The sequence below is a fragment of the Scyliorhinus torazame genome, chromosome 10 (genome assembly GCF_047496885.1).
Source record: "Scyliorhinus torazame isolate Kashiwa2021f chromosome 10, sScyTor2.1, whole genome shotgun sequence".
Classification (NCBI taxonomy): domain Eukaryota; kingdom Metazoa; phylum Chordata; class Chondrichthyes; order Carcharhiniformes; family Scyliorhinidae; genus Scyliorhinus; species Scyliorhinus torazame.
Window position 1 is genome coordinate 141406610 of NC_092716.1, and position 26476 is coordinate 141433085.

At 46.0% G+C, this 26476-nt stretch overlaps 1 protein-coding gene across 1 annotated transcript in view; it reads left to right on the forward strand.

Annotated features, from left to right (window-relative positions):
- LOC140430263 (uncharacterized) overlaps positions 1-26476 on the forward strand; it is a 136690-nt gene that overhangs the window by 67081 nt on the left and 43133 nt on the right. The window contains exons 26-30 of the mRNA XM_072517688.1: positions 81-209; positions 1989-2136; positions 8287-8330; positions 8817-12692; positions 25598-25807. Of these exons, the coding sequence (XP_072373789.1) occupies positions 81-209; positions 1989-2136; positions 8287-8330; positions 8817-12692; positions 25598-25807 (4407 nt within the window). The remainder of the gene's footprint in view (positions 1-80; positions 210-1988; positions 2137-8286; positions 8331-8816; positions 12693-25597; positions 25808-26476) is intronic.

The following is a 26476-nucleotide window of genomic DNA, read 5'->3' on the forward strand; positions in this document are numbered from 1 at the left end:
GTTTTTAAAAGAGAATCTACCCACCATGATGTTTGACGAACAAGTAGAAAGGAATCAATAGCTACGATCTGTCTTTTCAGCTCTATTTTGTGACTATTACGACACTGATGATAAGTGTGAATGGCACTATGCACCATGTGGAATTCCCTGTTTGAAAACCTGCCGAAATCCTGGTGGAGCATGCTCCAAGGTTATCCCCAAGCTTGAAGGTATTTTTTCACTCATTTATATGCTCATGCAATTTAATTTTATTAAATGTTTCCATGCTAAAATTACAGAACTCAGGTTAAACAAAGTCAATTTTACACAACAGCTTTCTTATTCACTTTAAGATATGAGGTTGAAAACTAGATTCGTTATATAGTTAATGGTGGAGGAAGATCATCCAAAAGACGAGTGCTTTCATTCTGCCTCAAAACAATTAATTGAAATATCGAGCAGTCTGATCGATTGACAGTTTATCCATTAGCCTAAATATTGACACCATCCAGCAAATAATGACAACTGTATTAGATTTCTGTGTCCAGATAATTGGGCTTGAGCATTGCTGTCACCTGGATTGGTTAGATAAAAACATAGCGAACTATTACGGGAAGTTCATACCCAGGATGGCCATGTTGCTCAGTCTGCTCCACCAACTACTGAAGAAGGGACAGATGTAGGACTGGGGTCCCCTACATCAGAAAGTGTTTCACGAGGTGAAGCAGCATTCTCGTCAGAGGAATTGTTTACCCACTTCAACCCGGACAAGCCCCTGCTCCTCACGTGTGACGCCTCAGCAAACGACCTTACGAGCACCAGGAGGGACCCCTCAACCCCCAATGCACAGAAGCAGGAGGGCCCCAACCAGTGAGCGCCAAGCTGCTAGGCACAAAAAAAACACAACAAAAATGAAATAATCACCATACAATCCCCAACAATAAAAAAATCCAACATCAGTGCTAACAGTACACGTAGTCAATTGGGCCACCGCCCAGCTGCTCTCACAGTTCCGGCATCCGGTCTCCGGAAAGCATCCAGTCCAAAACTGCAAAAGCGAGTCCGCTCTCCTTCGCCTTCAACCCGGCAGCGGGCCAACCCAAAATCTTCCCCGTGCTCCACTCCCAGCTGGTAAGCAGAAAGGCAGCCAGTAACAAGTACAAGCCCCAGGCGTGGCAGCAGCAACAGGCTCCTCTTGCTCTCCATCCAGCTGGTCGTAGCACCGGTCTCCTATGCCGTAGTCCAGGCTTCAAAGTCTGAAAAGGCAACCAGCATACAGAATAACACACCAGGTCCAGAAGCAGCTGGAGCTCAGAGAAAGGTTCCCTTCTTACACCTCAGAATATGAGCTACTCAGGTGACTAGGGGGCAAAGCTTCCACCAAATTGGAGCAGCTCCCAACAGAATATAAACTCTGACCTGGAAGCAGTTAGGGGAAAGAGACCCTATGGGGAGTGGAGTGTGGAGAGAAGTAATTATTGTGACTAGTGCGGAATAAAGTGAGTTGTACCCTGTCAGCCTGGCCCCTCATGGAGTCTTTGCCTCCGTCTACAACATATACCAACTATTAGCAGAAACTACAGAGCAGTTTACACTGACTAGTAACAGAAACTACACAGCAGTTTACACTAACTATTAACAGAAACTGCACAGCAGATATATCAACTTTTAACAGAAACTACACAGCAGGTTACGCTAACTAATGACAGTAACTACACAGCAGGTTACACTGACTATTAACCAAATCTCCACAGCAGGTTACACTGACTATTAACCAAATCTACACAGCAGGTTACACTAACTAATAACAAATCTACAAAGAAGTTTACACCGACTATTATTCAGGTAAAATGTACAGTGTCCACTGAAACCTAAACTACTGCTAAATAGGTGAATACATCTGTTGGAGAGAAAATGAGTTTTACTGTTCACTTGTCAGGATTTCACTGATGTAGACTGACTGCTATTAAAGAATGAGCAAAGTATAACACTATTGTTGTATTGCATAGGCTGCTATCCAGATTGTCCTGATGATGAACCTATTTTGGACGAGGATAAAATGGAATGTGTTAAGTTGGATGACTGCCCCTGTTATGTCAATGGGAATCATTATGAGCCAGACCATGATGTGCCAAGCACCCAGAACTGTGAATCATGGTAAGTTTTACCATAAACATTTCTACATTTATTATTAAGATAACAATTATTGCATTAATAGTGTCCTATTCATTTTTTGAGGAGCAGAGGAATGAGTTTATTTTGCTCCACACACCAGAAACCGATGCTGGCCAATGTTGACCATTCCTGTTTCAGAACTCAGTATCAAGTGGAATAAGCACAGCATGGGCCCTGCCCAGCCACTTGCCTCACCACCCGGGGGCTTTACTCGCCTCGGAGCTCCAGCGTGGCTATCATGACTGGTTTCCATTTTTGGAATGCAGTAGTGATTCCTGCCAGTGGTGGGGGGGGGGGGGGGGGGGGGGGGTACGCGTGGAACATCTAACGTTCCCGGAAGCAATGGCATTCAACATATTTAAATTAATTCAAATTCGTAACAACCAGGTTCAAGCCCTTGCTGGATGTGAACCTGATTATGTCAGTGGGGAAGGCTCAGCAACATTGGGCGGGACTCTCCGTTGCCCGACACCAAAATCGGGAACAGCAATCGGGTAGAGAATAGCTCAGAATGCCAAAATCACGGCAGGCACCGGCTTGACGCCGGTCGCGAATGCTCTGCCCCCACCAAATCGGCGTCATCAAGACGTGCGCCACGTGCAGTCGCAACTCCGTTTGAATATAACTATCAGGCCCATCTGCGATGCTTCGCCTCTGATGGACCGAGTTCCCGACAGCATAGGCCACGTGCGGTTTCAGCGGTCATGAGCCTGGCGTGGCGGCTGCAGAGATAGAGAGATGGCGTGCGGACAGTGTCCAGCACCGCCATACTCCGCCGAGAGCCATGCCGCTGGCCGTGAGGTTTCTGCCAGGGATGGGTGGAGTAGTGGTGTTTGGCCAGGAGGTGATTTGTGGGGTCGGGGTGGATGGGGACGCAGTCCAGCACAACTGCTGCCACCTTTTTGAGCACAATTGTTGCGTGTGTGGACGTTGTAGGCGTACGCGTGGTTGCAGCTTTTCAGCCCTGCGCATGTCCAGCACAGACCCGGCGATTCTCCCACCACATTTTGCGCGTTCTGCAGGTGTTTCATGCAGCGCCAGTGCTAGCCTCTCACTGGTAGCGGAATCAATGCGAGTATGGCACTGATTTTTCCATCATGAAACACCACCGATCCTCCGTTGGCGTCAGCACTTAGACGCAGAGACGGAGAATCCAGGCAATTGTGTTCTGAGTTTTCGCCAGCATAAATCCCATTTTTTGAATCTTGTGAGAGTTAGCTGCCATTGTAGGATTTGTGCCCATGGCCAATGGGACTGAAATATCAGGGCTTGGGTGTCTTGCAGCTGATTACCGCTGCTCATTGTTTCGGACCAGCATCTGTTGTGTAAGAAATCTGGAGAATCAGGCAGTTCCGCTTGTGTGAAGTGAGGAAGGAAGAGGGAAAGAAGATAAAGCAATAGTGGTGGGAAATTTGACTGGGTGGAGAAAACTCACTGCAATTGCACAAATATATAATAGCCATACTGGTGTAACTGAGAATTTCTTCGTAAGCAAGAGTATTACAATAACTTACTGAATATTACTGATTTCTATTACACAAGCTAGGTTATATTCTCTAGAAATTTGAAGATTTAGCAATGATTTGATTGAGGTTTTAAGACTTCAAAGGGGAGAGATAATGGAGATAGAGAGAAACTATTTCCACTGAATGGAGAGTAAGGGGGCGATTCTCTGAGCCCCGCGCCGGGCGGGAAAATCGCCGCAACCGTGCCACAACAAGAGAATTGTACTATATTCTGATTTGTGTTATGCAAAAAATGGAAGGATTACACTAACACTTGTGGCTAAATCCTCAGATATATTCACATCAATTATCAGAACGAGTCTGATATACAACATTCTAAACAAAAAAATGGATTCAAAGTTTTAATAGTTACAATATATCATACAGCAATCTCACAGCCCAATGCAAAGTCTCAGATATTTCTATTTGGCTGCATCGTTTCTTTAGCACAATTTGCCACAAATTAACCAAACCAGCAAACAGATCAATGGCAATATTACATCCAGCACAAGTCAACTTCCTACCATCCTCTGTGCTAGTTTTTGAAAACATTGTGCCGGAAGCTGGTCCCAACCACAAATGTGGCCTCCTCCCAGATCAATTTAATCAAAATTGTACTTTTCATCTAACTATGCTATTTTGGGCTTTTGACGAGGCTCTCGGCTCCTTTTTGTACAAGATTTCTATTCTACAAATTTTTGAAAAGCTTCTAACGATTCATTTTAATTTACTTACTACTGGGCACCAGTATAATTAACAAATGGTTCTTTATTACATTTCTAAATCATTTAGAGGAACAGTTACTCACAGGTGTGAACTGGACACTTGATTAATTATTTTTTTGTGATAAATATATTTTTAGCTGTATGAAGCACTCTGTGCTCTGTGGGCATCGCAGGGTCTCGGGTGCTTTATCGATCCTTATAATCACCTTTTGGTTTGATGTTTTAAGTTTAATTTGCTCTTTGTTTTTATTTCGGCCAGTATCCCTTTAAGAGGCTGCCCCTTTATAATTTTTCCCTCAGTTTCTTTAAGCTTGTTTAATTGGCCGACCTTAAAATAATTCAGCTGTATTAAACAGGTTACCACATTTAATTATATCAAGATAAAGAAATATTTTATAAAGCAAAATTAAAACAAAACTTACAAAATGCTGCACAATCGCGCTGGTTTATGTCAGGTGTTACATTTGTTGACAAGCAGCTGATTTCCCAAATTAGCACAGGATCGAGCAAAAATAGCACCTGGATCACCACTTGTGTTCAAAACCAAAATTTTGTAGTGTAAGTTGAATGAAAAGGTTTGTAAAAGGGGTAATAGATCTAACACCCCTGCAGTGAAGTAAAATCACATGCTAGTCAAATACTGATGTTAGGGCCTCAAGGTCCTGATTTCAGCAGAACTTGCCAGCAAGGTTGTTTGCTTGTTAGAAAAACAGACAGTTCCTAGCTAGAAGTTTACAGACAGGCTTTGGGAGAAGGTTTTATAATAAATCTACATAGGCAAGATTGGAATTTTAAAACAATGCTCTATGTACTGATGAACTGAATAAGCAGTCTGTTTCTGTGATTTGGAATTGAGTTATCTTGGAATGCTCTCCCTGTGATTACTGTGTTAAAGCTGTGTGATAGAAGAGGAGAATATTCCTCTGGAAATTTATCTGGGCTAGTTCGCTCCATGCTTGAATCATGAATAAACCATTGTAACCTGTCCCTGGGTCTCAGGTGGTTAGCTGGAAGAAGCCCACCACAACAGTAGAAATCATACAATGGGTATCTATCTAGCCGCAAATGTGAACAACAATCAGATGGAGAATTGGGCATCTGGCCAAAATCTAGGTCCGCGCCCGTACCAATTTGGGTGCCACAGTCTGGTCCCCTGCTGGTGGCAATAATGAGGTTTGCACCCCTCGTCGGCAGCGGCATGCAAAACTGGTATTTATATGCATTTAAATGTATCTCAGCCTCTGACCTGAGATACCTTTGGCTGCTGACCTCTGGAGGGCCTGACCTGGATGGACCCGGCCGACCTTTGGGTGTCACAGGTGATGAGGTGCCACCCTGTTCTGCCCGCTGCCCATCAGACATGCCAATGTCAGGTGGGGGAGATTCAGAAGCGCTGAGGGGGGCCACCATGGGCCCATCACTTTCTCCTCCCTCAGCATGTTTGAAGGTCCCCAGGATAAAGGTGAGGCTGGAGTGAGCTCCGGAAGCTCCACCGCCACCTTGCGCTGCCAGGCTTGGAGGCCCACCCTTGTCTTAATACGGGTCTCGATGCCCTCAACCAGCACTGAGACTGGCCACGTCCCACAGTGAGTGAGTCATGTTCCTAACTGCCTCGGCCATGTCCCTCTGTGACTAACCCAGGTCAGTCAGTACCTGGCCAATGCTCTCAACTCCCTCAGACATGACCCTTTGTAAATTGGCCAAACTCTGGAATGCTGCAGCATTGTCCATGTGGGCCCGGTACATGACTGTCTGTGACTGGGCTCCCCTGTCCTGAGCCTCAACCACGACCGCACAGTGTGCCCCATGCCTTGGACGTCTTGACCCATGCCTATGACCTTTTGACCCAAGGCTTCCACTACAGACGCCAGCCATCTCCTGCACTTCCCTGGGAAATCCCATCACCCTCTGCTTGTGATAGTGAGAGATCTGGTCTGGGACGCCAATTGAGGTCTTCTCCTACTCTGGGCTGCCTTTTCTTAGTGGAACATAAAGTACATGGTGTGATGCATGGAGGTGAATTACATGCAGGGTCTGCAGCTGGTGACTGAGGTTTGGTGCAGGTGCAGGTGTTGAGGTTTGGTGCAGGATGGGATGTGACGGAGGTGTGGGCAGTTGTTTTGTCTATATGGACTTCAGTAAGTCCTTTGACAAGGTCCCTTATGGCAGACTGGTACAAAAGGTGAAGTTACACGGGATCAGGGGTGAGCTGGCAAGATGGATACAGAACTGGCTAGGTCATAGAAGGCAGAGAGTAGCAATGGAAGGGTGCTTTTCTGATTGGAGGGCTGTGACTAGTGGTGTTCCACAGGGATCAGTGCTGGGACCTTTGCTGTTCGTAGTATATATAAGTGATTTGGAGGAAAATGTAACTGGTCTGATTAGTAAGTTTGCAGACGACACAAGGTTGGTAGAATTGCGGATAGCAATGAGGACTGTCAGAGGATACAGCAGGATTTAGATCATTTGGAGACTTGGGCGGAGAGATGGCAGATGGAGTTTAATCCAGACAAATGTGAGGTAATGCATTTTGGAAGGTCAAATGCAGCTAGAGAATATACAATGAATGGTAGAACCCTCAAGAGTACTGACAGTCAGAGAGATCTAGGTGTACAGGTCCACAGGTCACTGAAAAGGGCAACACAAATGGAGAAGGTAGTCAAGAAGGCATACGGCATGCTTGCCTTCATTGGCCGGGGCATTGAGTTTGAGGAGTATGGGGCATTAGCTACGAGGAGACGTTGAATAAACTTAGTTTGTTCTCTCTTGAACGACGGAGGTTGAGGGGCGACCTGATAGAGGTCTACAAAATTCTGAGGGGCATCGACAGAGTGGATAGTCAGGGGCTTTTTTCCCAGGGTAGAGGAGTCAATTACAAGGGGGCATAGGTTTACGGTGCGAGGGGCAAGGTTTAGAGGAGATGTACGAGGCAAGTTTTTTTACACAGAGGGTAGTGGGTGCCTGGAACTCGCTGCCGGAGGAGGTGGTGGAAGCAGTGACGATAGTGACATTTAAGGGGCATCTTGACAAATACATGAATAGGATGGGAATAGAGGGATACGGACCCTGGAAGTGCAGAAGATTTTAGCTTAGACGGGCAGCATGGTCGGCACAGGCTTGGAGGGCCGAACGGCCTGTTCCTGTGCTGTACTTTCTTTGTTCTTTGTTGTTTTCTGACTCGGTGAAGCATGGTGCTGGGCTTCGCTGAGCCATATTCTTGGACTGGAGTGAGAGTGTATCGGGAATGGAGTGCTTATAGCAGCTTCAGCTTGTTAAGCGCTCCAGCACCAAGTCTGGCCCTGGCAAATCCGATACCAGTGGGAATGAGAATTCCTCTGGATTCATATTGGGCAGAGTGCTGGTCCATTAACATGTCCCGATTTGCTCCACAAATAGTGTCCCGAACGGGAACGTGAACCACACAGCAATTCAGTCCCGGCGCCAATACTTAGGGGCGAATTGTCCGCCTCCCCGGCCGTGTCTTTCTCGGCGGCGTGCCGTCGCTGGCAGCAGGATTTTCCCACCATTGGCCAATGGGATTTCCCATTGTGAGCACTCACATGCCGCCAGGAAACCTGCGTGCAGGGGTGTGTTGTCGGCAAAACAAAGAATCCCACTGGCGGAAAATTCACCCTGCGTCTCCCAAGCACAGAATTTCACCCACTAATTGGTTGAGTTGGTCAGTGCTCTAGTTAACAACTATAAGATTATCAGTTCAAGGTCAACCAACGATCTCCTTCAAATGTGGTCTCATTCCATGCTTTCTATATATATATGTATATAAAATCACAATTTAAAACTATGACGAAAACTAAAGCCAAGTAACTTGATGTATTTTATTAAACTAAAGTACTCCAAGAAATTGAAAATAAGTAACCAACATTTTGTATTTATTATTTTAGCAAGTGCAAAAACAGTGAAGTTGAGTGCACCTATGACAAATCAGGTAGGTTCTTCTGCATAATATACTCTTCTCAGATATTTTATTATTTTAAGAATAAGCTATTTCATAGAATGTTGTTGATTCCTTTTCATTTGACAATCAATGCTTTCAAGATTTTATAGGGAAGCAACATGGCAGATAAAGAAAAGGTCTTTCCACAGATTTGGGAATCCAGGCTAGATTACTTAACCAGAAAACTAGATTTACGGCATCCTAGATGGAATTTAGGAAAGTTTTGTACAGCCAAAGAATGCTAGTAGAATTTTGGAAATCGCTTCTATAAACAGCTGTTGATGCTGGGTAAATTGTAAATTTTAAACCTGACATTGATAAATTTACGATAACAGAAGGTAATAAGGGATCTGGAACAAAAGTAGGTATATGAATTTGGCCACAAATCAGCCATGATCTCATAGAATGGTGCATCATTCTCAAGACGCTATTTAGTATTTTTAAATTATGACTCTATGTCTTTTTTTTTCTTGTCAGCGTGCACCTGCATTTATGATGGAAAAACCTTCCATGAAGGTGATATTATCTACCATACAACAGACGGCATTGGGGGATGCATCGAGGCAGTATGCGGTGTGAATGGAACAATAATAAGAAAAGTCTACCCGTGTACTCCTAGGACCTCTGCAATTCCCAGTACAACACTGGCCTTTGAAACAACATCTCCACCCAAAACAACTAGCACAACAAAAAGTACATCAGAACCAAATGAAACAACACTGACCACTACTTCAACAACAATTCCCATAATATCTACATCAACAAAGACAGCGCATGTCACTACTGAAAAAACACTAACAAGCAAGACAGCAACTACTCCAACTACATCATTGAGTACAACACCAGCTCAAACCATAGAAACTACATCAGAACAAAGTCAATCCACATTGACCACTACTTCACCATCAACAACAGTCTTTCCGACAACAGCAGCAACATCAACTACATCCTCACCAACACCATCAACAACAGTCATCCCTACATCAACATCCACATTGGCTCCTTCCTCACCAAAAACATCAACAACAGTCATGCCCACAACAACACCAACATCAACTACTACATCACCAACAACATCAAATACAGTCATCCCTCCAACAACATCAACTACTTCCTCACCAACAACATCAACAACAGTCATTCAGACAACAACATCAGCATCGACTACTTCCTCACCAACAACATCAACAACGGTCATCCCTCCAACAACATCAACATCGACTACTTCCTCACCAATAACAGCAACAACAGTCATCCCTACAACAACATCAGCATTGACTACTTCCTCACCAACAACATCAACAACAGTCATCCCTCCAAATACATCAACATCAACTACTTCCTCACCGACAACAATCATCCCTACTACAACATCAGCATCGACTACTTCCTCATCAACATCAACAACAGTCATCCCAACAACAACATCGGCATCGACTACTTCCTCACCAACAACAGTCATCCCTACAACAACATCAGCATCGACTACTTCCTCACCAACAACAGCAACAACAGTCATCCCTACAACAACATCAGTATCGACGACTTCTTCATCACCAACAACAGAAACAACAGTCATCACTACAACAACATCAGTATCGACGACTTCTTCATCACCAACAACAGAAACAAAAGCCATTCCTACAACAACATCAGTATCGACGACTTCCTCAACAACAAAAGTCATCCCTACAACAACAATAGCATTGATTACTTCCTCACCAACAACAGTCATCCATACAACAACAAAAGCATCGACTACTTCCTCACCAACAACAGTCATCCGTACAACAACAACAGCATCGACTACTTCCTCACCAACAACAGTCATCCGTACAACAACAACAGCATCGACTACTTCCTCACCAACAACAGTCATCCCTACAACAACAACAGCATCGACTACTTCCTCACCAACAACAGTCGTCCCTACAACAACATCAGCATCGACTACTTCCTCACCAACAACAGTCGTCCCTACAACAACAACAGCATCGACTACTTCCTCACCAACAACAGTCGTCCCTACAACAACAACAGCATCGACTACTTCCTCACCAACAACAGTCATCCCTACAACAACAACAGCATCGACTACTTCCTCACCAACAACAGTCGTCCCTACAACAACATCAGCATCGACTACTTCCTCACCAACAACAGTCGTCCCTACAACAACAACAGCATCGACTACTTCCTCACCAACAACAGTCGTCCCTACAACAACAACAGCATCGACTACTTCCTCACCAACAACAGTCGTCCCTACAACAACATCAGCATCGACTACTTCCTCACCAACAACAGTCGTCCCTACAACAACAACAGCATCGACTACTTCCTCACCAACAACAGTCATTCCGACAACAACATCAGCATCGACTACTTCCTCACCAACAACAGTCGTCCCTACAACAACATCAGCATCGACTACTTCCTCACCAATATCAACAACAGCCATCCCTGAAACAACATCAGTATCAACAACTTCCTCACCAACAACAGCAACAACAGTCATCTCGACAACATCAACATCGACTACTTCTTCACCAACACCATCAACAACAGTCATCCCAACATCGTCAGCATCGACTACTTCCTCACCAACACCAGCAACAACAGTCATCCTTACAACAACATCAGCATTGACTACTTCCTCAACAACAACAGTCATCCCTACAACAACATCAGCATCGACTACTTCCTCACCAACAACGGCAACAACAGTAATCCCGACAACAACATCAGCATCGACTACTTCTTCACCAATACCATCAACAACAGTCATCCCGACATCGTCAGCATCGACTACTTCCTCACCAACACCAGCAACAACAGTCATCCCTACAACATCAGCATCGACTACTTCTTCACCAATACCATCAACAACAGACATCCCGACATCGTCAGCATCGACTACTTCCTCACCAACACCAGCAACAACAGTCATCCCACCAACAACATCAGCATCGACTACTTCCTCACCAACAACGGCAACAACAGTAATCCCGACAGCAACATCAGCATCGACTACTTCCTCACCAACAACAGCAACAACAGTCATCCCGACATCGTCAGCATCGACTACTTCCTCACCAACAATATCAACAACAGTCATCCCACCAACAACATCAGCATCGACTACTTCCTCACCAACAACAGCAACAACAGTCATCCCTACAACAACATCAGCATCGACTACTTCCTCACCAACAACAGTCATCCCTACAACAATATCAACATCGACTACTTCCTCACCAACAACATCAACAACAGTCATCCCGACAACAACATCAGCATCGACAACTTCCTCACCAATACCATCAACAACAATCATCCCTACAACAACATCAGCATCGACTACTTCCTCACCAACAACATCAACAACAGTAATCCCGACAACAACATCAGCATCGACAACTTCCTCACCAATACCATCAACAACAATCATCCCTACAACAACATCAGCATCGACTACTTCCTCACCAACAACATCAACAACAGTAATCCCGACAGCAACATCAGCATCGACTACTTCCTCACCAACAATATCAACAACAGTCATCCCACCAACAACATCAGCATCGACTACTTCCTCACCAACAACAGCAACAACAGTCATCCCTACAACAACATCAGCATCGACTACTTCCTCACCAACAACAGCAACAACAGTCATCCCTACAACAACATCAGCATCGACTACTTCCTCACCAACAACAGTCATCCCTACAACAATATCAACATCGACTACTTCCTCACCAACAACATCAACAACAGTCATCCCTACAACAACATCAGCATCGACAACTTCCTCACCAAAAACATCAACAGCAGTCAACCCTACAACAACATCAGCATCGACTACTTCCTCACCAACAACAGCCATCCCTACAACAATATCAACATCGACTACTTCCTCACCAACAACATCAACAGTCATCCCTACAACAACATCAGCATCAACTACTTCCTCACCAACAAGGGCACCAGTCACCTCTACAATAACAACATCCTCACCAACAACATTCACTCTCACAACATCAGCAATACCAAATCCCTCCTCAGCAACAACTAAGATCTCCCCAACAACTGCCGCAACATCAACTTCTTCTTCAGCATCAACCACTATCACCCCTACATCGACTATTTTGACTAAAATAGTTCACTTTACGACTGCAACCCCTCCTGTGACAGCCCCATTGAAGCTTCCCACGACAATAACACCAATCGTCACGACACTGAGCACACTCACCACTGAAACTACATCAGGACAAAGTGAAACAACATCGGCTACCTCTTTACCTTCAACAATTTGCTCCTGCAGTGTAAATGGGAAAATGCTGTCACCTGGTAAGTGTGTTCATTCTTAAAATATGCTATATTAATCATGCTATTTAGAAAATTACTTCCTGCCTATTCCAAAAGACTAAAGCCGTTTATTGTGTTTTCTTTCTTCTCTCTCTTTTGTACATGATGTGGAGATGCCGGCGTTGGACTGGGGTGAGCACAGTACGAAGTCTTACAACACCAGGTTAAAGTCCAACAGGTTTGTTTCGATGTCACTAGCTTTCGGAGCGCTGCTCCTTCCTCAGGTGAATGAAGAGGTCTGTTCCAGAAACACATATATAGACAAATTCAAAGATGCCAAACAATGCTAGGAATGCGAGCATTAGCAGGTGATTAAATCTTTACAGATCCAGAGATGGGGTAACCCCAGGTTTAAGAGGTGTGAATTGTACCAAGCCAGGACAGTTGGTAGGATTTCGCAGGCCAGATGGTGGGGGATGAATGTAATGTGACATGAATCCCAGGTCCCGGTTGAGGCCGCACTCATGTGTGCGGAACTTGGCTATAAGTTTCTGCTCAGCGATTCTGCGTTGTCGCGGGTCCTGAAGGCCGCCTTGGAGAACGCTTACCCGGAGATCAGAGGCTGAATGCCCTTGACTGCTGAAATGTTCCCCGACTGGAAGGGAACATTCCTGCCTGGTGATTGTTGCGCGAAAGCTAGTGACATCGAAACAAACCTGTTGGACTTTAACCTGGTGTTGTAAGACTTCGTACTGTGCTCTTTTGTACAGTAGTCCTTTGCTATGATAACCATTGAAGCTTTTTTCCACATTCTGCTCTAGCCAAGTACTGAAACATATGCATTCTCTATCTGGAACTATATTTGACTTCTGTATACAAGTATATTTCTGTGATCAAATATCAGAATCTCGCTCAGTATGTTTTCTTTGTGGAGGTCTGCTCTCTTTTTACTTAATCTCTATTGGAATTGCCCACGGAAACTCTTGCCAATGAGCTATGGTAGTGAGCTCTTAATGTATATTTCTGATACTTTGTGTCTGTCATATATTATAACTTCCATTATATAATATAAAGCTCTTCACACCCCACATCCTGAAACTACAGCTCTACACACCCCACATCCTGTAAGTACAGCTCTTCAGACCCCACATCCTGTAAGTACAGCTCTTCACCCCCCACATCCTGAAAGTACAGCTCTTCACACCCCACATCCTGTAAGTACAGCTCTTCACCCCCCACATCCTGAAAGTACAGCTCTTCACACCCCACATCCTGGAAGTACAGCTCTTCACCCCCCACATCCTGAAAGTACAGCTCTTCACACCCCACATCCTGTAAGTACAGCTCTTCACCCCCAACATCCTGAAAGTACAGCTCTTCACACCCCACATCCTGTAAGTACAGCTCTTCACACCCCACATCCTGTAAGTACAGCTCTTCACCCCCCACATCCTGAAAGTACAGCTCTTCACACCCCACATCCTGTAAGTACAGCTCTTCACCCCCCACATCCTGAAAGTACAGCTCTTCACACCCCACATCCTGTAAGTACAGCTCTTCACCCCCACATCCTGTAAGTACAGCTCTTCACACCCCACATCCTGTAAGTACAGCTCTTCACCCCCAACATCCTGAAAGTACAGCTCTTCACACCCCACATCCTGTAAGTACAGCTCTTCACACCCCACATCCTGTAAGTACAGCTCTTCACATCCCACATCCTGAAAGTACAGCTCTTGACATCCAACATCCTGAAAGTACAGCTCTTCACACCCCACATCCTGTAAAAACAGCTCTTCACGCCCCACATCCTGTAAAAACAGCTCTTCACACCCCGCATCCTGTAAAAACAGCTCTTCACACCCCACATCCTGTAAGTACAGATCTTCACATCCCATATCCTGAAAGTACAGCTCTTCACATCCCACATCCTGTAAGTACAGCTCTTCACATCCCACATCCTGTAAAAACAGCTCTTCACACCCCACATCCAGTAAGTACAGCTCTTCACATCCCACATCCAGTAAGGACAGCTCTTCAGACCCCACATCCTGTAAGTACAGCTCTTCACAGCCCGCATCCTGTAAGTACAGCTCTTCACACCCCACATCCTGTAAGTGCGGCTCTTCACATTCCATATCCTGTAAGGACAGCTCTTCAGACCACACATCCTGTAAGTACAGCTCTTCACATCCCACATCCTGTAAAAACAGCTCTTCAGACCCCACATCCTGTAAGTACGGGTCTTCACATCCCACATCCTGTAAGTACAGCTCTTCACCCCCCACATCCTGTAAGTACAGCTCTTCACACCCCACATCCTGTAAGTACAGCTCTTCACCCCCAACATCCTGAAAGTACAGCTCTTCACACCCCACATCCTGAAAGTACAGCTCTTCATGCCCCACATCCTGTAAGTACGGCTCTTCACACCCCACATCCTGTAAAAACAGCTCTTCACATCCCACATCCTGTAAGTACAGCTCTTCACATCCCACATCCTGTAAGTACAGCTCTTCACGCCCCACATCCAGAAAGTACAGCTCTTCACAGCCCGCATCCTGTAAGTACAGCTCTTCATGCCCCACATCCTGTAAAAACAGCTCCTCATGCCCCACATCCTGAAAGTACAGCTCTTCACACCCCACATCCTGTAAAAACAGCTCTTCACATCCCATATCCTGAAAGTACAGCTCTTCACACCCCACATCCTGTAAGTACAGCTCTTCACCCCCCACATCCTGTAAGTACAGCTCTTCACACCCCACATCCTGTAAAAACAGCTCTTCACATCCCACATCCTGAATGTACAGCTCTTCACATCCCACATCCTGTAAAAACAGCTCTTCACGCCCCACATCCTGTAAGTACGGCTCTTCACGCCCCACATCCTGTAAGTACAGCTCTTCACATCCCACATCCTGTAAGTACAGCTCTTCACGCCCCACATCCTGAAAGTACAGCTCTTCACGCCCCACATCCTGTAAGTACGGCTCTTCACGCCCCACATCCTGTAAAAACAGCTCTTCACATCCCACATCCTGAAAGTACAGCTCTTCACATCCCACATCCTGTAAAAACAGCTCTTCACGCCCCACATCCTGTAAGTACGGCTCTTCACGCCCCACATCCTGTAAGTACAGCTCTTCACATCCCACATCCTGTAAGTACAGCTCTTCACGCCCCACATCCTGAAAGTACAGCTCTTCACGCCCCACATCCTGTAAGTACGGCTCTTCACAACCCATATCCTGTAAGTACAGCTCTTCACATTCCACATCCTGTAAGTACAGCTCTTCACATCCCACATCCTGTAAAAACAGCTCTTCACGCCCCACATCCTGTAAGTACAGCTCTTCACATCCCACATCCTGCAAGTACAGCTCATCACATCCCACATCCTGTAAGTACAGCTCTTCACATCCCATATCCTGTAAAAACAGCTCTTCACATCCCACATCCTGTAAGTACAGCTCTTCACATCCCACATCCTGTAAAAACAGCTCTTCACACCCCACATCCAGTAAGTACAGCTCTTCACATCCCACATCCAGTAAGGACAGCTCTTCAGACCCCACATCCTGTAAGTACAGCTCTTCACAGCCCGCATCCTGTAAGTACAGCTCTTCACACCCCACATCCTGTAAGTGCGGCTCTTCACATCCCATATCCTATAAGGACAGCTCTTCAGACCACACATCCTGTAAGTACAGCTCTTCACATCCCACATCCTGTAAAAACAGCTCTTCAGACCCCACATCCTGTAAGTACGGGTCTTCACATCCCACATCCTGAAAGTACAGCTCTTCACACCCCACATCCTGTAAGTACAGCTCTTCACCCCCCCCCCCCCACATCCTGTAAAAACAGCTCTTCAGACCCCACATCCTGTAAGTACGGCTCTTCAGACCCCACATCCTGTAAGTACAGCTCTTCACATCCCACATCCTGTAAAAACAGCTCTTCAGACCCCACATCCTGAAAGTACAGCTCTTCACGCCCCACATCCTGTAAAAACAGCTCTTCACATCCCATATCCTGTAAGTACAGCTCTTTACGCCCCACATCCTGTGAGTACGGCTCTTCACGTCCCATATCCTGTAAGAACAGCTCTTCAGACCACACATCCTGTAAGTACAGCTCTTCACCCCCCATATCCAGTAAAAACAGCTCTTCACACCCCATATCCTGTAAAAACAGCTCTTCAGACCCCACATCCTGTAAGTACGGCTCTTCACACCCCACATCCTGTAAGTACAGCTCTTCACATCCCACATCCTGTAAGTACAGCTCTTCACAGCCCGCATCCTGTAAAAAGAGCTCTTCACACCCCACATACTGTAAAAACAGCTCTTCACACCCCACATCCTGTAAAAACAGCTCTTCACACCCCACATCCTGTAAAAACAGCTCTTCAGACCCCACATCCTGTAAGTACGGCTCTTCACACCCCACATCCTGTAAGTATAGCTCTTCACATCCCACATCCTGTAAGTACAGCTCTTCACATCCCACATCCTGTAAGTACAGCTATTCACATCCCACATCCTGTAAGTACAGCTCTTCACGCCCCACATCCTGAAAGTACAGCTCTTCACAGCCCGCATCCTGTAAGTACAGCTCTTCATGCCCCACATCCTGTAAAAACAGCTCCTCATGCCCCACATCCTGAAAGTACAGCTCTTCACACCCCACATCCTCTAAAAACAGCTCTTCACATCCCATATCCTGAAAGTACAGCTCTTCACACCCCACATCCTGTAAGTACAGCTCTTCACCCCCCACATCCTGTAAGTACGGCTCTTCACACCCCACATCCTGAAAGTACAGCTCTTCACATCCCACATCCTGTAAGTACAGCTCTTCACACCCCACATCCTGTAAAAACAGCTCTTCACATCCCACATCCTGAATGTACAGCTCTTCACATCCCACATCCTGTAAAAACAGCTCTTCACGCCCCACATCCTGTAAGTACGGCTCTTCACGCCCCACATCCTGTAAGTACAGCTCTTCACATCCCACATCCTGTAAGTACAGCTCTTCACGCCCCACATCCTGAAAGTACAGCTCTTCACGCCCCACATCCTGTAAGTACGGCTCTTCACGCCCCACATCCTGTAAAAACAGCTCTTCACATCCCACATCCTGAAAGTACAGCTCTTCACATCCCACATCCTGTAAAAACAGCTCTTCACGCCCCACATCCTGTAAGTACGGCTCTTCACGCCCCACATCCTGTAAGTACAGCTCTTCACATCCCACATCCTGTAAGTACAGCTCTTCACGCCCCACATCCTGAAAGTACAGCTCTTCACGCCCCACATCCTGTAAGTACGGCTCTTCACAACCCATATCCTGTAAGTACAGCTCTTCACATTCCACATCCTGTAAGTACAGCTCTTCACATCCCACATCCTGTAAAAACAGCTCTTCACGCCCCACATCCTGTAAGTACAGCTCTTCACATCCCACATCCTGCAAGTACAGCTCTTCACGCCCCACATCCTGTAAAAACAGCTCTTCACATCCCATATCCTGTAAGTACAGCTCTTTACGCCCCACATTCTGAAAGTACAGCTCTTCACCCCCCGCATCCAGTAAAAACAGCTCTTCACACCCCACATCCTGTAAAAACAGCTCTTCACACCCCACATCCTGTAAAAACAGCTCTTCACATCCCACATCCTGTAAGTACAGCTCTTCACACCCCACATCCTGTAAGTACAGCTCTTCACCCCCCACATCCTGTAAGTACAGCTCTTCAGACCCCACATCCTGTAAGTACAGCTCTTCAGACCCCACATCCTGTAAAAACAGCTCTTCACACCCCACATCCTGTAAAAACAGCTCTTCACACCCTACATCCTGTAAGTACAGCTCTTTGCACCCCACATCCTGTAAGTACAGCTCTTCACATCCCACATCCTGTAAAAACAGCTCTTCACATCCCACATCCTGTAAGTACAGCTCTTCACATCCCACATCCTGTAAGTACAGCTCTTCACATCCCACCTCCTGTAAGTACAGCTCTTCACCCCCCACACCCTGAAAGTACAGCTCTTCACATCCCACATCCTGTAAAAACAGCTCTTCACACCCCACATCCTGTAAAAACAGCTCTTCACACCCCACATCCTGTAACTACAGCTCTTCACACCCCACACCCTGAAAGTACAGCTCTTCACATCCCACATCCTGTAAGTACAGCTCTTCACACCCCACACCCTGAAAGTACAGCTCTTCACACCCCACATCCTGTAAGTACAGCTCTTCACACCCCACATCCTGTAAGTACAGCTGTTCACGCCCCACATCCTGAAAGTACAGCTCTTCACAGCCCGCATCCTGTAAGTACAGCTCTTCACAGCCCGCATCCTGAAAGTACAGCTCTTCACGCCCCACATCCTGTAAGTACAGCTCTTCACGCCCCACATCCTGAAAGTACAGCTCTTCACACCCCACATGCTGTAAAAACAGCTCTTCACACCCCACATCCTGAAAGTACAGCTCTTCACACCCCACATCCTGTAAGTACAGCTCTTCACACCCCACATCCTGTAAAAACAGCTCTTCACACCCCACATCCTGAAAGTACAGCTCTTCACACCCCACATCCTGTAAAAACAGCTCTTCATACCCCACATCCTGTAAGTACAGCTCTTCACCCCCCACATCCTGTAAAAACAGCTCTTCACACCCCACATCCTGTAAGTACAGCTCTTCACACCCCACATCCTGTAAAAACAGCTCTTCACATCCCACATCCTGTAAGTAAAGCTCTTCACCCCCCACATCCTGAAAGTACAGCTCTTCACACCCCACATCCTGTAAGTACAGCTCTTCACCCCCCACATCCTGTCAGTACAGCTCTTCACACCCCACATCCTGTAAGTACAGCTCTTTGCACCCCACATCCTGTAAGTACCCCCAGATCCAGTAAGTACAGCTCTTCACACCCCACATCCTGTAAGTACAGCTCTTCACACCCCACACCCTGAAAGTACAGCTCTTCACACCCCACATTCTGTAAAAACAGCTCTTCACACCCTACATCCTGTAAGTACAGCTCTTTGCCCCCCACATCCAGTAAGTACCCCCAGATCCAGTAAGTACAGCTCTTCACACCCCACATCCTGTAAGTACAGCTTTTCACACCCCACATACTGTAGGCACAGCTCTTCGCATCCCACATCCTGTAAAACAGCTCTTCACACCCCAAATCCTTTAAGTACACATCTTCACAACGCACATCTTTTAAGTACAGCTCTTCACACCCTACATCCTGTAAGTACAGCGCTTCACACCCATCATCCTGCAAGTATTGCACTTCACACCCCACATCCTGTTCGGACTCCATCCCATTCTCCCAACTCTTTTGCATCCGTTGTCCCTGTTCCGATGATGCCACTTTCCAAAACAGTGCTGCTGAGATGTTTTCATTCTTCATTATTCGTGGTTTCCTACCCAATGTGGTCGACAGGGCTCTCAATCATGTCTGACCCAACTCCTGCACCTCTGCTCTAACCCCTTCCCTCCCTCCCAAAACCAGGGTACAATCCCCCTTCTACTCCCTTTTTACCCCACCAGCCTCCACTTTCAATGAATCATCCTCCGCTAGTTCCGCCAACTCGTCTATGATTCCACCACCAAACACATCTTCCCCTCACAGTGCCTTCCACACCCCCCGTGAGCATTTTGGAGAGACTGTTCCATCCAGGATACCCTACCGCACGCTTTCACCACCCCCAACACCTCACCCTCTTCCCATGATAATCACAAAAGGTGTAACACCTGCCCCTTGACCTCCTCCCTGCTCACCATCCCAGGGCCTAAACACTCTTTTCAGGTGAGGCAGCGCTTCATGTGCACCTCCTTCAATCTGGTCTATTGCATTCGCTGCTCCCAATGTGGTCTACTCTACACTGGAGAGACTCAACACAGACTGGGTAACCACTTTGCAGAACTCCTCCGGTCTGGCAGCAAGCAGGGCCCAGACCTTCCTGTCGCTGCCATTTCAACTCACCATCCTGCTCTCACGTTCACATGTCCATCCATGGCCTGCTGCAATGTTCCAGTGAAGCCCAGCACAAACTAGAGGAACAGCAGCTCATATTCTCATTAGGCACGTTACAGCCTCCTGGACTTAACATTGTGTTCAATAATTGCAGGCTGCGAATTCTCTCCTCCACATTCACCCATTTTTAATTCTATCAATTTATTTTCCTTTCTTCAAGTGGCCTGCTTTTCCCTCACCATTCCCCCCTCCCCCACCCAACTTTGGACTATCGGTTCCCTGTTCCTGGTTGCCCTTTGACACACTGCTTACCTTTGTTCTGCCATTCACACATTCTAATCTATTTATGTGCCACTATCAACATCCATCTTAGCTTTAACCATGCCCATTTACGTTCATTTTGTCATTCTGTCCACACCATCCTTGTCAATCTCCGCCTATTGCTGCCCCCCTATTCAGCCCACTACTTCACGCCCTCCCACAACAGTATAAATCTGACTCTATTTCCAGTTCTCTCCAGCATTGACAAAGAGTCATCCAGACCTGAAACGTTAGTTCCCTTTTCTCTCCACAGATACTGTCAGATCCCCTGCAATTGTCCAGTATTTCCTGTTTTTGTTTCAGATTCCAGCATCCGCAGTAATTTGCTTTTATATATTATAAATTATTGGTACTCGTGGTACTGGTTGAGAAACCTGAGGTTGCCCTGCTCCCACCACCATTGTGTCCCCAACCTTATACAGGTCCCCAGTGTCTAAATGTGTCAGGTTTAAAATTCTCTTTCTACTGTTCAAATAATTTTATCATGTCATCCCTCCCTACCTAATTTTTTCCAGCTCTGCAACCCTCAATACATTCTTTCACCTCTGGGCATTCCGAACTCCCTTCATCTGCCTGAATCTACTCTGGAATTATTATGCTTAAACGTGTCCAGCTCTCTGCTTTCCTTTAACACCCTCTTCCAAGCCATTTCTTTGACTAAGTTTTTAGTCACGTTTCATGAGTTGGTGTCAAATATAGTCATTGTGTTTCAGTGAAGTGCCTCAGGATATGTCTTGACATGGTGCCACCTGAATGTTGGTTGTGTTTTTCTGTTGATTGTCAAATGTTTGTGAAAATCTCAATAGTCACAGAGCAGAGGATCTGCCAGCTCAAGCTAGTCTAGTCTGCACATGATTCCACTCTTCTGAAGTGGGGTGACTCTTAAAGGCTTCTGAAGTGATCAAAGACATGAAAACAGCATGCAATTGGCCAGCTGTCAAACTATGACAACGTTCAGGTCATCCCTCATTGATATATGATGACCAGAATTCTCTGTTTCAGATACTACGTGCTGATGCCAGGACTGAATTGTGTGAGTTCTACAGCCCCGAAAGCATGCAATTTAGGATCTCCTAATGGGCTAGCACAGCCACCACGTGGAACTAGTGCAATTCGAACAAACGCTGGTGTGTGATTTGCCAGGGTCAGGGATGGCACTCGAGAGCCTGACAAGCAGGACCTGTATATAGGTACTCCACAACCCACACACCCTCACCCAGCCAAGAAGCTGTCACTGGTTGCGCCAGAGCACACCCATCCCATTGATGGGCCGGCTGGGGCCAGAGGGTATCTTGAGGGGTGGCCTGGGAAGGTACCCAGAGGATCCGTGGCACTAAGTTCACAGTGGGCAGTCAGCGGCATGTGCAGCCACATGGCTGCCTTGCAGGCTGCAGCAATGCTGATCCGTGCCAATCCACCCCATGGCCCCATGGCCCACCTCCTAGCCGCCCCCACTACACACCCCAGCCCTGGCAGAAGACCACTGGTCAGCAGCACAACTGTCAGCACACTATAGAGATGTTAGACACTTTTTGTACCCCCTCTCTCTCCCTCACAAGCCACAGTGCCTGGTTCCTTTTTTAAAATAAATTTAGAGTACCCAATTCATTTTTTCCAATTAAGGGCCAGTTTAGTGTGGCCAATCCACCTAGCCTGAACACCTTTGGGTTGTGGGGGCAAAACCCACTCAAACACAGGGAGAATGTGCAAATTCCACACGGATAGTGACCCAGAGCCAGAATCGAACCTGGGACCTCAACGCCTTGAGGCAGCAGGGCTAACCCACTGCCCCACCGTGCTGCCCTCACAGTGCCTGTTTCCTGATTTTAAATACCATAAGTGAACCTTGCTGTCAGTAATTCCTCCTGCTGGACCCGGAGCACTCTGTGGGGGGCCCGGAAATTGCCAGACCAGGCCAGTTAATGATATGCCAATGGCGTTTACTGTAAAATTTGCACGCCCACACTTGCGTAGAACACATTCACGCTGCTGTCAAGGCACCAGAGCATGGCATTCCATCAGCCCGGCGCTGGCCTAGGTTTGCGGCTGATCCGCAATTCTCCTTCCGATCGTGTTCTCGATTCCAGCATCACTTGACGGAGAATCCAGCCCGGGCTTTTAGATGAGATGGAAGAGAATGCCACACATCGACCAATCAACTGGTTAAATTGCCTGTTGCAGCTCCTTAGCTTTCTCAGTCCACCATTGGTTCTTGATTTCGCTTGTTCTTCTTTGTATCAATGCCTTGGCTAATTGATGAGCTCTCCTCTTTACCATGCTGGTTATATTGTTTTGTCAAGTGTGGACAGCTTTCCTCTTGTTGTCGATGAGTTTTTGGATGGTATGGTCATTCTTGTCAAACCAATCTTAGTGTTTCCTGGTCTTGTAGCCGATGGTTTCTTCACAGATTGAGAGGATGGCTGTCTTCAGCTCTTTCCAGTTTCCCTCCATTCCATTACAATGGACGTTTTGGAGATTTTGGAGACAACATTGTTGGAAGTTCGCCCGTCTGCTCGGCTCTTGAAACCGCTCATCATTGATCTTTTTCCTGAGCTGTTTCTTCATCTTCTGATGCTTCTGGTGGAGTTTGAAGGACATAGAGGAACGGATGAGAGGGTAGTCTGTCCAAAAGTAATTTGCACTGGTCATTACTTTGGTGATGAAGGCATCGGATGATGATGAAGTCGATCATCTGTGAGTGCTTTGATCGTAGATATCTCCAGGAAGTCATGAACTTGTTTTTTTTGGCGGAACAGTGCGGTCGTGAAGACTTGCTGGTGTTTCGTGCATTTGCTGAGCAAGAGAACCCTGTTGGAGTTGCAATTCCCAATTCCTTCTTTTCTGATGGTTTCTTTTCAGAGTTGGGAGTTCTTTCCAACCCTGGCGTTGAACTCCCCAAGGAGGATAACCTTATCATCCTCAGGAATGTTGGAGCGTTTGATGTCCGGTGTGGAGTAGAAACATTTATTGGACTCATCATTGACATCAAGGGTTGGAGCATTGGCACTCACAACCGATGCCTGGTGGTTCTTGGAAGTTGTAGACAGAGGGTGATGAGGTACTTGTTGATGCCTACAGGGAGCTCCGAGTTTGTTCTTGATAGCGAAATCAATTTCACGCGTCCTGTGTTGATCATTGGGTTTTCCCCTCCAGAAGAAAGTGTAACCACCGCCATCTTCCGTCAGCTGCCCTTTGCCTGCTCTTTAGGTTTCTAGCAGGGCAGCAACATCAATGTCGAAGTGCCTGAGTTCATGCGCAACAAGGGCAGTTCTCCATTTCGGTCAATACTTTTGCTCATTATCCGTGAGGGTTCTTTGATTCCAGGTTCCTAAATTCAGTTTAACTTTGATTTTCTGACCGTAGGTAAATGAGCCTGCTGGATCCGGTTTCCCAGCCAGGTTAGGGATGGAACAGACTATTTTTCGGGCTTTTCTAGTCCTTTCCCCATGTGGGGTGAGCATAGTGGATCCTGAAGAGGGCTGCTCAGTCGTGACAAAAACTGCCAAAATAATCTCTTTCTCCTATTCCAAGAGCGAGACGACACAATTAAATTGCACCGCCTATGTGCCGGTTCGAAGCTAGGGACTTCCAGATCTCACGGTCCTGTTCCCATCACCTCTTGCTGATGGCCGGGGGACTTGCCTGTGAGGGGGGGTGCTGGTTTCCTCTAGGTAGATGCCTGGTGCAGACATTTTTTAACGTGAGTATGACATTGCACAACAGCAGACATGCGGTCCGTGACAGGGGGTAGGTCCAGTTCCAGTGGCAAGAGAGCCTCGACGACTGGACACTTCATCGGCCATCGCAGCTGTTGATATATGGCTATCTTCTGCCTGATCAGCCATTGAGGACTTGTTTTGGATTGCCCTTTGTCTGGTTCCTACCCTCTGACGTTACCATCATGCGTGACCCTGTTAGGAGCCTTAACACTCCCGATGCTATAGCTCTCGGGATCAACAGACCATTCAAGCCTCTCCACCGCGGCAAGGTGGCAATCTAAGGAAAGGCTTATTGAACTAGAAGATATATGAATGTGATGAGACCAAATGGAATATTCAGTCTCTAATATTGGCAGTTCTATTTTCCGTATCCATGATTGTTAACATGAAGTGTAATTTTCTTTCATTTTTCATGTCAGCCTTGTTCTCAGCACATAACTCACATAATATGAGATGCTGTCACTGGTTTATTTATCGGTAGATAAATATAATAGCTGTCCAAAGAATTGTCCTAGAGGTGGCTGAAATCTTTTGAGCATTCATTTAGATCTTTCACTTGCTCATTTAACTTGTTTGAACATTGCTCTGTCTGCATTTGTAAACAAAACACAAATATCAAAACGAAGAACTTACAACATTATTCAAATACCAGGGATACGACTACAAGTAAGGCTGATGTAATATTGAGCTTCTAATATGGGCAGTTCTATTTTTCATATCCATTACTTAACCAGATGTGAGGATTTTATCCCGTGTAAACATATAAACTTATTTTTAGCGCCTCAGTCTCGAAATATGAGATGCTGTCACCTCTAAATTTATTTATAATTAACTATAGTAGATTATTGCCATGAGATGCCTAAAATATTTTCATGCCTTTTGTCTTGCAGGACAGGCTATCGTAACTTCAAGTAAATCAGGCGTCTGTAATTTCACTCTATGTACTAAGAGCTGTGAAATTTTGAAGTACACCGGAAAATGTCACACCACCACAGCACCCAGCACTACACTCGAACCAACAACAACAGTAACAGTAACTCCCAGCACGACAGAAACAACAAGTTGCTCCTGCACAGTCAACGGAGAAGTATTATCACCAGGTAAGTGTATCAGATATTGAACCTCTGATATAATCGCTCAACACACCATTAACCTGACTAGTCCTGCCTAGTATGTAGCATAATTAGCTGCAAAATCTGACTCACATTATTGATGCGAAGCTCCAGTCCTCTCCATCACATTGTTTGAAACAAGGTGGATGTTCTTTTATCAAGTTACATACATGTTTGGAAAATGAGTTGCTTTTAAACTTGCCATCTCTCTATTTCCAAAGTGATGTGTCTGCTACATAATTTTGGAAATGTCAGAATAGATTGTGGAAAAACCGACATCTTTCTGCTCTCCACATCTGAAACTATTATTCCAGATTTCATATTCACAATCTCATGGCATGAGTGAAAGATGCTAAATATTTCCACAGAGGATGCTCACTTCAGCTTGTTTCCCCAGTCCCACTGACCAATAGAGAGACCACATGCTGTCAATGGACTGTTGCTAAGCTGAATTCCAGAGATTGTACTCAAACTTACATTTGGCATTTCCAGTATAAACTCTCGCCTGTACAAAAAGGAGCACACAAATTCTGCAACTGTCTTTGCTTATTTCTTTGCTCTGGTTCATTGAACAAAAAAATACCTGTGTTTAGTGACTGGATCAAAAATATCCATATGTTTGTACATTCCGACAATGAAATGAAATTGGTTATCTGG